The sequence below is a fragment of the Vicia villosa genome, unplaced genomic scaffold (assembly GCF_029867415.1).
Source record: "Vicia villosa cultivar HV-30 ecotype Madison, WI unplaced genomic scaffold, Vvil1.0 ctg.002467F_1_1, whole genome shotgun sequence".
Taxonomy (NCBI): domain Eukaryota; kingdom Viridiplantae; phylum Streptophyta; class Magnoliopsida; order Fabales; family Fabaceae; genus Vicia; species Vicia villosa.
In genome coordinates, this window is record NW_026705936.1 from 159,929 (window position 1) to 173,542 (window position 13,614).

The following is a 13,614-nucleotide window of genomic DNA, read 5'->3' on the forward strand; positions in this document are numbered from 1 at the left end:
CCTTTGACCTTATGACGTGTGATTCTGCTCAGAGACGACACAACAACTCTCTCATATTGGGAGAATCTCCATTGCATCATTTTCATCATGGCATATTTATTTTCCAAAGAAAAAAGGAGAAAAGATGTAATAAAAAAAAAAAGAAAAAAGGAAAAAAGAAAATAGTATTATTTCTCATATGCATGCCATTTTTCAGGGTATCCGAGGTTATTACTTTTCACCCAGGATGGCTAACAACGTGACCGCTACCAGAGAAGCTACAAGGCGTACTCACACTTACAGTTTCCATCGCGAAGGCTTGATTCAGTTGGGGCAATTGGGTGGATTGATCACTGGTCATAATAAAACTGTGTTCACTGAGAATTACGGAAACATCTTGACTCTTTTGGACTCACACGTCGACGAATGGGGTTTATCTACTCTTCTCCAGTTCTATGATCCTGACTTGCGTTGTTTCACCTTCTCAGGCTATCAGTTGGCTCCCACTCTCGAGGAGTACTCTCACTTTCTCGATATCAAGGTTCAACACAAGGTTCCTTTCGTTTGTGTCCCAGAGAAACCGGATTTGGACAACATTGCCAACGCTCTTTATTTGAGCATAGAAGACGTCCTTGGGAATTGGAAGAAGAATGGTAACACTCATGGTTTCTATATGAGTTTCTTGGTTGAGAAGGCCCAAGAATTGGCCAACAAAAAGTTGTGGGAGGCTTTCAACGCCCTTCTGGCCGTTTTGATCTATGGGATCGTGATGTTCCCTAACATTCACAAGTTCGTTGATCTGGCCGCTATATGTCTTTTCATGGATAGGAATCCGATCCCTACTTTGCTAGCCGATACATACTATTCCATTCACTCTCGATATGGGAAAGGAGGAGCCATAAGAAATTGTTTGCCATTGTTATACACCTGGTTTAAGTCCCACCTACCTACAAGTGGTCCTTTCATTACTTCTACTCAGAAATGGCCTCAAAGGATCATGGGGCTTACTGGAAATGACATTGTCTGGTGTCCCACCGGAATGGACGTGGAGAAAGTGATAACTAGCTGTGGTACTTTTGACAACGTTCCTCTTATAGGAACAAAAGGAGTTATCAATTATAATCCTAAGCTAGCGTTGCGTCAGTTGGGTTTTGCACTTGAAGATAAGCCTTTGGACAAAGAGATATTTGAATCCGTTTGCTTTGAGCAGGGAACCGATCTAAAAGGTTTAGAAAAAGTGGTGAGTGCCTGGAATGACATCCATACAAGTGATCAGATTTCTCTAGGTGAAAAGAGTGTCGTTGCCAAACAAGCCTACACGGATTGGGTTGAAAATAGAGTTAAAGATCGCTTGTTGCCTTTCCCGAAGGTTAACCCATTGTACGAGCAACCACCTAAGATTCCAATTGCCACTGTGCCTGCTGAGAAATGTACCCAGGTAGATATGGAAAACACCCAATTGCACGAAAAGAGATCGGATGCGCGACCAAAACATTGTCTTGCGGACCAAAAAAGGGTTGAGTTGACACATGAAGCCAAAATGCTGAAGGGAGGATCTTCCAGAGTTCAAAAGAGGGCTAGAACGGAAAAAGGTGAAAAAGATACTACTGTTATTGTCGAGGATCACCAGAAGATCCTAAAAAGGGCCATGAAAGAGGCAGAAGAGAAACTCAAGCGAGAGTACCGAGAAGACTTGAAAGCTTATAAGCTCAAGATAGAAAGGGATGCTAGAGTTGAAGTGAAGAATCTGAAAAAGAAACTGGAAGAAGAGACCACTAAAAGAATGGCAATTGAGACTCAACTGAAAGGAAGTCACCTCCGTAATGCTCGACTAACAGAAGAAAATGTCAAGCTCAGAGATCGAATGATGGGTATGGAGGACGTATCTGAAAAGGATTATCTCCCAGAATGCAAAGGATGTGACGAACTCAGGGAGTGTTGCAAGAAGCTAGATGGGCATTTGTTTCGCAAAGATGAGGTGATTCAAAGCCTTCTTAAAGGAAGAGATCGAGAAGCAACCAAGAAACTGTTTGATGAAACTAAGAAGTGGAGTGACGAGCACTTCAGACAAGGAGGACCTCTGTTTTATATTCAGATGGATTGATGTTTGAGTCTGTATGTTTCGACCACCACCAGACTTGTTGGATGGGGTCTTTTATTTCCCTTGTTGAACTATCTTGTCAATGTATGGCTTGCCCAAGTTTAAATTTCTTGTTATGAATAAAAAGAACTAGTTTCTCTTGACACTTATCTTTTGTCACATTGTTAGCTATTCTGGATCAATATTAAACTTGGATACTCTGAAAATGGCACATCACGTCATACGCACACATGCACTCATACATTCACATTATCACATTGCATTTTTCAGGTTATTGTACAAGAAACTAATTGGGGTCCCTTTCAGCAACAAATTTCTTTTCCGACGACGAAGCTGACTTTCTTACATCCTTACCGTACCCGGAGCAACGAGAGACTCATGGATCAATTTGAACAGAATCAAGCTGCCCTCCGTAGGGATATGGATGTTATGGGGGAAAGAATGGCCCAACTTATGGAGACTCTCCATGCCGTTGTTCAAGGACAGGATGAACTCAGAAAGAGTGTCGCTAGTTTGGTCAAAGATACTCCTACCAATTCTGCTGACGGAGGGGTGAAAACTAAAGAGACTCCTATTAATGAGACACTTAAAGTGGTGGACGACCACCATGAGGTTATTGATCTTGAACATGATCTCACTGCTGAGTTGACCGAGACTGCTAAGATGTACCAAGCTCTTGAAGAACGCCTTAAGGCCGTTGAGGTTGCTAAAACTTCGAGTTTTAACACTGCTGCTATGTGCTTGGTACCTGGGATTGTTATTCCCCCGAAGTTCAAGGTGCCAGATTTTGATAAGTACAAGGGAGTTACCTGCCCAGAGACTCACATTCGTTCCTACTGCCGTAAGATGGCCGCTCACGCTGAGAACGAACCTCTGCTTATGCACTTCTTCCAGGATAGTCTCACTGGAGCCCCGTTGGAGTGGTATATGAAACTCGAGAGGTCTAATGTCAGTACTTGGGGAGAACTTGTTGATGCCTTCCTGAAACAATACCACTACAATACTGCTATGGCTCCTAGCCGTGCCCAACTGCAGAATATGTCACAGAAATCTGAGGAGTCTTTTAAAGAATACGCCCAGAGGTGGCGTGAACTTGTGTCCCGTGTCCAACCTCCTCTTTTGGACCGCGAGTTGATTGATCTGTTTATGGGGACTCTGAAAGGGCCGTATCTTCAACACATGGTTAGTAATACTTCTCCTTCCTTTTCGGATGTGGTCATCATTGGTGAGAGGGTTGAGAATTGTGTCAAAGCCGGTACCATTCAAGGTGTTACTAATCCTAGCACCTCAGGTGGTAATGGTAAAAAGCCGTATTCTGGGTTTGTGAAGAAGAAGGAAGGTGAGACTAGCACCGCTTCTGTTGACCAAAGCCGAGCTCCTGCATATTCTGCTGTTCCGCCTCCTTATTATCCGATGCCTTATGCTGTTCCTGGTCCATATGTCCCTCAAGCATATGCTGCTGCTCTTCCACAACCATGGATGGCACCCCAACAGCCTTTCGTACCACAACAACAAGCTGCTGCTCCTCAGAATCGTCAACAGAATCCTAGGCCTCAAGGTCAAAGAGGTCCACAGAGGCAAAGATACCCTGACAGGCGTATAGATCCGGTTCCAATGCCGTATGCTCAGCTTCTTCCCCAATTACTTGCTGGTCAATTAGTGCAACTCCGCGAAATGGGTCCTCCACCCGACCCTCTTCCTCCTGGGTATGATGCGAATGCTCATTGTGAATTTCATTCTGGGGCTCCCGGCCACACAATTGAGAAATGCAGGGCATTCAAGTGGAAAGTCCAGGATCTTCTCGATGGCAAGCTCATCTCGTTCACTCCTACTGGTCCTAATGTGCAGAATAATCCTATGCCTCCTCATGCCGGTGCGACCAATGCTATTGAGTTATGTGATGATCAGATCCTAGTGAGTGATGTTAATGAGGTAAGGATGTCGCTAGCAGTTGTCAGAGAATATCTTATGCAACAAAAGGTTTTGTGTGAACTACATGATTACTGTTTGCAATGTTCTTCTAACCCTGAGGAATGCACTAGGTTGAAAGAAGAAATTCAGAAACTAATGGATGAAGGTGTTCTTAGAGTGGAAAGGGTCGTTCCTGTCGAAGACGTGGCTACTCTAGAGATACCTTACCATCCTGCTGAGGTGTCAAAGAATCAGAGTACTCCTTTGGTCATTCGCGCTCCGAGTACTCCCTTGGTCATTCAGGCTCCGAGTACTCCCTTGGTCATTCAGGCTCCGAGGACTCCTTTGGTTATTCAGGTTCCAAATGCTCCTTCGACCCCTCCATCCTCGTCTCTTGTTCCTTCTCCTGTGAATGATTCTAAGGCTGTCCCTTGGAGCTATAATGCCGTGTATATTCGAGGGAAGAAATATGATTGTCCTCCAGTGGGTAATTCGAGCATCACTAACATTACTGGCACTAGTGGCATTACCCGTAGTGGTCGGATCTTTGCTGCCCCTCCTCCACTTCCTAAAGAGACCAATAAAGAGGCTAGTACACAAGCAAAAGGAAAGCAAGTTGCTGTTGATCCTCCTGTAACACGTAATGCACAAGATGCCGAGCAACTCTTGAAGATCATTAAGAAAAGTGATTACAAAGTGATTGACCAACTTGATCAGACCCAAGCCAAGATCTCCATCTTGTCTCTCTTGGTGCATTCTGAAGCCCATCGTGATGCTCTGATGAAAGTTCTGGCTTCCGCTCACGTTACTCAAGACATTACAGTGCCTCAGTTTGAAGGGGTTGTGACCAACATTGCTGCTGGTAATTGTTTGGGTTTTTCTGATGATGAGCTTCCACCTGAGGGTAGAGCACACAACAAAGCGTTGCATATCTCCGTCAAGTGTCTGGACGCTGTGTTGTCTCGAGTCCTGATTGATACCGGTTCTTCTCTTAATGTGATGCCCAAGGCCACGTTGTTTAAGTTGAGTATGGATGGGATTATGATGAGACCGTGCACTATGAGTGTTAGAGCATTTGATGGTTCTAGAAGGTCCGTAGAAGGAGAAATTGATCTGCCAGTCTTGATTGGTCCTCACATGTTCTACATTGCCTTCTACGTTATGGACATAAACCCTTCGTACACTTGCCTCTTGGGTCGTCCTTGGATTCATGCTGCTGGAGCTGTGACATCTACTCTCCATCAGTGCCTGAAATTTGTTGTGAACGACAAGATTGTTGTGATCACTGGTGAAGAGGATTTGATAGTCAATAATCTGGCATCATACCGTTATGTTGAAGTGGAGGGGGAGATACAAGAGACACCTTTTCAAGCTTTAGAGATTGTGTCGGTTGATAAACTCCCCGTAGTTGAGAATAAGAAGGAACTCGGAGCACCCCTCTCGTCTTTAAATGATGCTAAGGCCTTCTTAGAAGCTGGTATTCCCCATAGTGCCTGGGGCAAGCTGATTGATGTTCATGAGAAGCGAGACAAGTATGGCCTTGGGTATCAGCCATCTTCCTCTACTCAGCTCAGCATAACTCCTGGAAAGAAGGTGATTCCCCCCATTTCTCAAGTATTCGTCAGTGCAAGCACCAATCCTGGAAGTCAGGTTCTCGCCGTGGACGATGATGATGAAGAAGATCTCTCCAAATTCATTTGCCATGCTGCGCCTGGACAGGAACTCAATAATTGGACTATCTTGGACATCCCCAGAGTCACTTTTATGGAGATGTAATTTTCTTGTTTCGATAAGTCATATGCTTCGCCCTAAGCATTTTGACCATTTTGTACAAAGAAGGGCCCCCATGTTGTTTCAATTTGTTTAATATTGAATAAAAATCATATCTTCGCATGCAATTACTGTTCCATTTCTTTCTTTTTTTTTTTTTTTTTTTTTTTTTTTACTTTAAAAACCTTTTCAAAAAATGGCAAAGCTTTTTCTTTTTCTTTTATGTGTTGCATTCTAAGGCATAAATCATCCATCGTGCAGATCCGGCTCGAGTTCCATCAAAGATGATAATGTTACAGTTCCGCGTCTTAATATCCTTGAGAATCCAATTGACCAAGCTGATGAGGATAGTGGGGAAGATTGTGAAGTCCTTGAGGAATTGGCAAGACTTTTGAGACAAGAAGAGAAATCGATTCAGCCGCATCAGGAAGCCATAGAAATCATCAACCTCGGTACAGAAGAAGCAAAGAGAGAAGTCAAGATAGGTGCCGCTTTGGAAAGTGATGTAAAGAGAAGGTTGATTGAGTTGCTTCGAAAGTATGTTGACATCTTCGCCTGGTCATACGAAGACATGCCTGGTTTAGACACGGACATAGTTATGCACAGGCTACCTCTCAAACCAGAATGTCCGCCTGTAAAACAAAAACCACGAAGAACTCGACCTGATATGGCGTTGAAAATCAAGGAAGAAGTTGAAAAACAGTTGAAGGCTGGCTTCTTATCTGTGTGTGAGTATCCTCCTTGGATTGCAAACATAGTACCCGTTCCTAAGAAGGACGGAAAGGTACGCATGTGCGTTGACTACCGAGATTTGAATAGGGCAAGTCCGAAGGATGATTTCCCTCTGCCTCATATTGATGTGCTAGTCGACAACACTGCTCAGTATTCGGTGTTCTCCTTCATGGATGGTTTTTCTGGCTATAATCAAATAAAAATGGCTCCTGAAGATATGACCAAGACTACTTTTACCACTCCGTGGGGTACGTATTGTTATAAGGTGATGCCTTTTGGTCTTAAGAATGCTGGTGCAACATATCAGCGAGCTATGGTGACCCTTTTCCATGATATGATCCATAAGGAGATTGAGGTGTACGTCGATGATATGATTGCAAAATCCCAAACTGAGGAGGAACATTTGGTATACCTTGAGAAATTGTTTGCTCGTTTGCTAAAATTCAAGTTGAGGCTTAATCCAAATAAGTGCACTTTTGGAGTGCGATCTGGAAAGTTACTTGGATTCATTGTGAGTCAACGAGGGATTGAGGTCGACCCTGACAAAGTAAGAGCAATACAGAATATGCCAGCACCAAAGAATGAAAAAGAGGTCCGAGGTTTCCTTGGGAGATTGAATTACATAGCCAGGTTCATTTCTCATCTCACTGACACCTGTGAACCCATCTTCAAACTGCTGCGCAAAAATCAAGATATCCGTTGGGATGATCATTGTCAGGAAGCCTTCGAAAAGATCAAGCAGTATCTCCAAGAGCCACCAATTCTCATGCCTCCGGTTCCTGGGAGGCCGCTTCTTATGTACTTAACTGTGCTTGAAGGATCTATGGGGTGTGTGCTGGGCCAACATGACGAGTCTGGTCGAAAAGAGTGCGCCATTTATTACCTGAGCAAAAAGTTTACCGATTGTGAATCCCGCTACTCACTACTCGAGAAAACTTGCTGTGCTTTGGTATGGCTGCTCGCCGACTGAGGCAGTATATGTTGACTCACACCACTCTATTGATCTCCAAAATGGACCCGATAAAGTACATCTTTGAAAAGCCGGCTCTTACCGGAAGACTAGCCCGATGGCAAATGCTTTTATCAGAATACGACATCCAGTATGTCACACAGAAGGCCATCAAAGGAAGGGTCCTTGCAGATCATCTTGCTCATCAGCCATTAGAAGAGTATCAGTCAATGAAATTTGACTTTCCTGATGAAGATATCATGAAACTAGATGATAATGAAGGACCCGAACCAGGGGAGCGATGGACTCTCACGTTCGATGGTGCATCAAATGCTATGGGCCATGGTATTGGGGCAGTTTTGACTTCTCCTCGTCAAACTCACATCCCTTTCACAGCTAGAATATGCTTTGATTGCACAAACAATGTCGCAGAGTACGAAGCTTGCATAATGGGCCTCGAAGCAGCCATTGATATGAGGATCAAGATCCTTGAGGTTTATGGGGATTCAGCATTGGTCATACATCAAGTAAGAGGTGATTGGGAGACACGACACCCCAATTTGGTTCCTTATAAGGACTATATCTTGGAGTTGCTGCCCGCTTTCGAGGAGATCACTTTCAATCACATCCCCCGAGAGGAAAATCAATTGGCGGATGCTTTGGCTACTTTGGCGGCTATGTTCAGAGTTAGCTCCCCTAAAGAAGTACCAGACATAACGATCCTCCGTTACAAAGAGCCTGCCCATGCATTCCCTGCTCATTGCCTCACTACTGAAGATGTGTATAATGAAAAGCCATGGTACTACGACATCAAGAGGTATGTTGAGAAGCAAGAGTATCCCGAAGATGCTACGATTGGTGATAAGCGAACGCTTCGAAGGTTAGCATCCAAATTCTTCTTGTCAGGAGACGTCCTGTACAAAAGAAACTATGATTCAGTTTTGCTCAGATGCGTGGATAGACACGAAGCAGAATTGATCATGCGGGAAATTCATGAAGGATCTTTTGGAACTCATTCCAGCGGACATTCTATGGCCAAAAAGATCTTGCGAGCAGGGTATTATTGGATGACAATCGAAAGTGATTGTTATGTGTACGTGAAGAAATGTCACAAATGTCAAGTGTATGCTGACAGAATTCATGTTCCTCCGACTCCTCTGAATGTCCTGACATCGCCTTGGCCCTTTGCTATGTGGGGCATAGACATGATTGGACGGATAGAGCCACAAGCTTCAAATGGACATAGATTTATTCTTGTTGCTATCGACTACTTCACCAAATGGGTTGAAGCTGCTTCTTACAAGAACGTAACTAAGCAAGTCGTTACTCGCTTCATCAAGAAGGAGATCATATGCCGATACGGGGTTCCAAACAAGATCATCACTGATAACGGGTCCAATCTTAATAACAAGATGATGGCAGAGTTGTGCGAAGAGTTCAAGATTGAACACCACAATTCATCACCCTATCGGCCAAAGATGAATGGCGCAGTCGAAGCTGCTAACAAGAATATAAAGAAGATCGTCCAGAAGATGGTTAGAACGTATAAAGATTGGCATGAGATGTTGCCATTTGCTTTGCATGGCTATAGAACTTCGGTTCGTACTTCAACTGGGGCAACTCCCTTCTCTCTTGTCTATGGTATGGAGGCCGTACTACCTGTCGAAGTGGAAATCCCTTCGTTGAGAGTCTTGATGGACGCCAAACTCAATGAAACAGAATGGGTTCAAACGAGGCTTGACCATCTCAATCTAATCGAGGAGAAACGCTTATCTGCTATCTGCCATGGCCAGTTGTACCAAAAGAGGATCAAGAAAGCGTATGACAAGAAGATTCGGCCTCGAGAATTCCACACAGGTGACCTAGTCGTAAGGAAGATCTTGCCAATTCATACCGATCCAAGGGGCAAATGGACTCCCAACTATGAGGGACCATACATTGTGAAGAAAGCATTTTCAGGTGGTGCTTTAATCCTGACAAAGATGGATGGGGAAGACGTTCCACTTCCAGTCAATTCAGACTCAGTCAAAAAATACTACGCATAAAAGACCCGCTAGGTCGACGTACCTAGGCAAAAATAAGGGCATCCCGGCAAACCAAAAGGGTTTGGGCAAAAATTAGGGATAAAACAAAAAAAAAAAGAAGAATAACCCGCTAAGTTGAAAACCCGAAAGGGCGACTTAGGCAAAAAGGGGCATCCCGCTGGATTGAAAACCCGAAAGGGCGATCCAGGCAAAAGTTAGGGATCAAAAGCGAGAGGCTGCAGTCTGAATATCTTTCACAAAGATCCCTCTACGCCCTTGGCAGAACAGACGGATCAATCCAACCACTACCCTTCTGAAGCAAAGCATTGAGAGGATCGAGGATATGGGAACTGTAGCAATATCAGTTTTAGTGGAAATCCGAGCATTTCTCTTTGCCATTTTGCTCTTTGCATTTGTATTTTCTTTTTCGCAACTACCTCATTTAGGAGTTGCTTCCTTGTACAGAAGCCTGTTCACAGGCATTCCATCAATAAAATGATCTTTTGATGCGAAAGCTTTCTTTCTTTCTTTTCATTTTTACGCATGCGAGGTGTGATTTAATTCGTTATTAAACATTGCATTGAGAACATGGGGGGCAATAATCATAAAATCAAAACGAAACATGAGGTTACATAAACATAAAAGTGCTCTAAGGGGCACCATTTGCATCCAAACGTTGTTTTCTGTGCAGGTTGCAGGTTCTAGCCATCATCTTGGCTCATGATGTCACAAAGGTCATCATCATTCCACGTGAAAGTCCATATTCCCCTTCAATCTGGCAGACGAAGAGCGGTCTTTCAAAACTCGTGATTCCCCAAGCAGCTTAGGATGTAAGGAAAGTCGAGCAAAATCATTCCACCCCCAGCAGGGCTATGTTCCAACCCTCAACGCAGTTACCAATAATCTTTGGTACTGTAGGGTTCCAATATCAATTCACGATGATGGGTCAAGATCACAAAGCAACGGACCCCAATGATCCTACTCTCCGGTTCCCTCACTAATGCCTTTATTTGGCACTCTTTGCATATAGAATCCATTGCATATAGCATTTGCATCCTCAAAAGCGTAGCATATCCATCAAAATGGAACATTACGCCATAGAAAAAGTCAAATATGCATACAAAGCATAAGCCAGATAATACAAATCACCCCTCTATCAGGACAATGATACATCCTCACATAAAATGCCCTTACAAATTCCAATTGATATCTGCTACTACATCGCAAATCTCCTCCACCCACGGTGCCGATGCCTGGTGTCCCAATCCCCAATAAGTCCATCTACTAAGCTTTTCAAACACTCGTATGTGTCATTCTTTCGATACTCGTCTGTATCCCCTTTTGATGCTCGTATGTGTCATTCCTTCGATACTCGTCTGTGTCTTCTTTTGATGCTCGTCTGTGTCATTCTTTCGATATTCGTCTGTATCCCCTTTTGATGCTCGTAGGTGTCATTCCTTCGATACTCGTCTGTGTCTTCTTTTGATGCTCGTCTGTGTCATTCTTTCGATACTCGTCTGTATCTCTTTTGATGCTCGTCCGTGTCATTCTTTCGATACTCGTCTGTATCTCTTTTGATGCTCGTCCGTGTCATTCCTTCGATACTCGTCTGTATCTCCTTTGATGCTCGTATGTGTCATTCTTTCGATACTCGTCTGTATCTCTTTTGATGCTCGTCCGTGTCATTCTTTCGATACTCGTCTGTATCTCTTTTGATGCTCGTCCGTGTCATTCTTTCGATACTCGTCTGTGTCTTCTTTTGATGCTCGTATGTGTCATTCTTTCGATACTCGTTTGTATCTCCCTCAAAAACAATTGTCTATGACACTTTATCTTTCTGTCAAACCTACCCCTCTCCCAATCATTTCCATGTAAATATCACCTCCTTTGAGAACCTTGTATTGGCACCTTGGCTACGTTACAAGCTATCACCCTTCTTCCAATTACTCACCATAAATTTCCATCGGAAAAAACAAAAATTCTCTTTCCCCAGCAGATATCAAAACAAAAATAAAGAAATAAAAACCACTCCATCTCCTCAGGACAAATTTCAGGTCTTCGGTATTTAATCTTCTTCCACTTTGAATGTTCGAAAGGCTGGCGCCAATCTCACCTTCGAGTATAAGACGATTAAATAGGGGCAGCTGTCATACCCCAAATTTGTCCTACCCTTTAACTTCTAACTGGCTTAGGCTTTGCATTCATGTACATACATCATTTAGGCCATAACTCACATGCATGCATTCATACCATTGGTACTATTCAAAGATTAACAAGGAGGAGCTTTATTGCAAAGAATTGTTGATCAGAAAATAAGAAGACTGAGGTATAATCATGTGGTTCTATGTTCATGGAAGCTCCTGAATTGGGGTGTCTCTCTGCTTCAAATCAGGGCATTGATTAGAGGGTACAAGCTTGCAAATCATCTGGTTCTTTGAATCAGGGTTTCTTTGACCAAAGTCAACCAGTTGACTTTCTGGTCAACATGTAATCAGAAGTGGCTTCTATGTGTGGAAAACTTCTCATACTGACTGTGGATGTGTTTGTTTGACTGGATGTGAGTGGAAGAGATCTAATCGGGAATTTCATCAATAGTCGGAAAAATCGGAACAGTTGACTTTTGGGTCAAAATCAGAAGAATTATTCGAATATCGACTTTTGGGGGAAAATCAGTCAAGGAAAGTCAGAGAATGGATAAAATCAGGAGTTTGACAAAAGTTGCCAAAAGTAGAAAAAAACAAAAATGGAAGTTTTTCATACTTAGAAAAATTTTGGTACACTTCAAGTGTGATGATCAACCAACTTCACAGCATAGTTACACGTGGCAAATGACATTATTTGGAGAAATTTCCAACATCAAAGTTGTTCCTCTCATGGAGGAGAACAACTTTGTAGTTGGACACTTTTCCATTTGAAGCTTGGTTGAAGAGTTATCAAGGTGTGAAGTTGAGGTTTTCATTTGAATCAAGTCATGAGGCTGGGCAGATTGCTGGGCACGCGTGAAGCAATTCATCGAACATGTGGAGTGCCAACCTTGAATCCAATTATACGGAAATCCAAAAACCCTACAAACTTAAACTTGGTATGAATCTAATCACCTCCATGTCTTCTATCCACCCAAACAAGGATCAGGGATTTTGGGTGAGTGTAGAGAGATATATGGGAGCTCAAAGTCGCACCCTGACCAAGTCAAGCATGACCACATATATGGACCAAAACCAAAGTCACGCGCAAGGCCTTTCATCAAGCATTTGGCGGGCTATTTCCAAATCAGTTTTTAAGAGGACACGGGCATTTCCAAGACCCCATTGTCATACCAAGCTCTTTTATCCCAGGTCCTCTATCCAATAACTCAAAAATGATGCCATTTGGACACTTATGCCTCAAGTTACATCACCCTAAAGTCAGCCATTTGAAGTTGTTATAATAGCTGGCCTGACACGATTATGTTGCAGCATGATACCAGTTATTGTCATGCAAGTTCAATGTCACTTTTCACAGGGTTGCGACCACCATCTCCCAAGAGTCTTAACATCGAAACCGTCCTCTCGTATGTCATCTTTCCACTGAGCATAAGTTTGATTCATATGATGATCCGTGTCATGAGGTATAGTCACTTAAAGTGGATAGCTTAACATGAGTGCACGCAACTCGCATGGGCGTTTTTGAACTTACAACCTAGCTCGCGGCATGCCGTCACATTACTCTAAATGGTTAATATAAGTTCTGCGCGTAAAAAGGAAATAGAAAAGGTTACTTCATATACAAAGCTCGTTCTCTAAGTTTAGTGTAGAAAATGATACACTGCACAACACCACATAATAACTTCTATGCAACCTCACCATATAAAAAGATAAAGCTCTTCGCAAACATAGACACTTCATTTTTTTCTCAGCTTCATAACCCTCTCTTCCCTCCATTCTCCTTCATCTTCTCTCAAAGAGTTTGTTACAAGTCTCTAACAAACTCCATAACCGAAAAACTTCTTCATCCTCCATAGACTCTCATCATCTACGGCTCAACCTCCCTCGATCGCCACCACTACCAAAACCTGCAACCTCCAGTCCTCTTCCCCACCATTGCACCACCGTCACCTACCTCTAATCCACACCACGCTCCGAAGTCGAGTATACCGTCCATCTTCAACG

The 13,614-nt window shown here is 43.2% G+C and overlaps 1 protein-coding gene across 1 annotated transcript; it reads left to right on the forward strand.

Moving 5' to 3' along the window:
• The first annotated feature begins 226 nt into the window (after window positions 1–226).
• On the forward strand, window positions 227–13,101 carry LOC131638887 (uncharacterized). Its single transcript, XM_058909426.1, has 3 exons — window positions 227–1,087; window positions 1,190–1,417; window positions 12,922–13,101. The coding sequence occupies exons 1-3, from the start codon at window positions 227–229 to the stop codon at window positions 13,099–13,101; spliced, it is 1,269 nt and encodes a 422-aa protein (XP_058765409.1).
• Window positions 13,102–13,614: the final 513 nt, after the last annotated feature.

Bases quoted from the DNA above. Each gene is read 5' to 3' on its own strand.
- LOC131638887 (XM_058909426.1), top strand. From the start codon at position 227: ATGGCTAACAACGTGACCGCTACCAGAGAAGCTACAAGGCGTACTCAC. The intron at 1,088-1,189 runs GTTATCAATTAT...TGCTTTGAGCAG, and splicing joins CTCTTATAGGAACAAAAGGA to GGAACCGATCTAAAAGGTTT. The intron at 1,418-12,921 runs GTAGATATGGAA...ATTATGTTGCAG, and splicing joins CTGCTGAGAAATGTACCCAG to CATGATACCAGTTATTGTCA.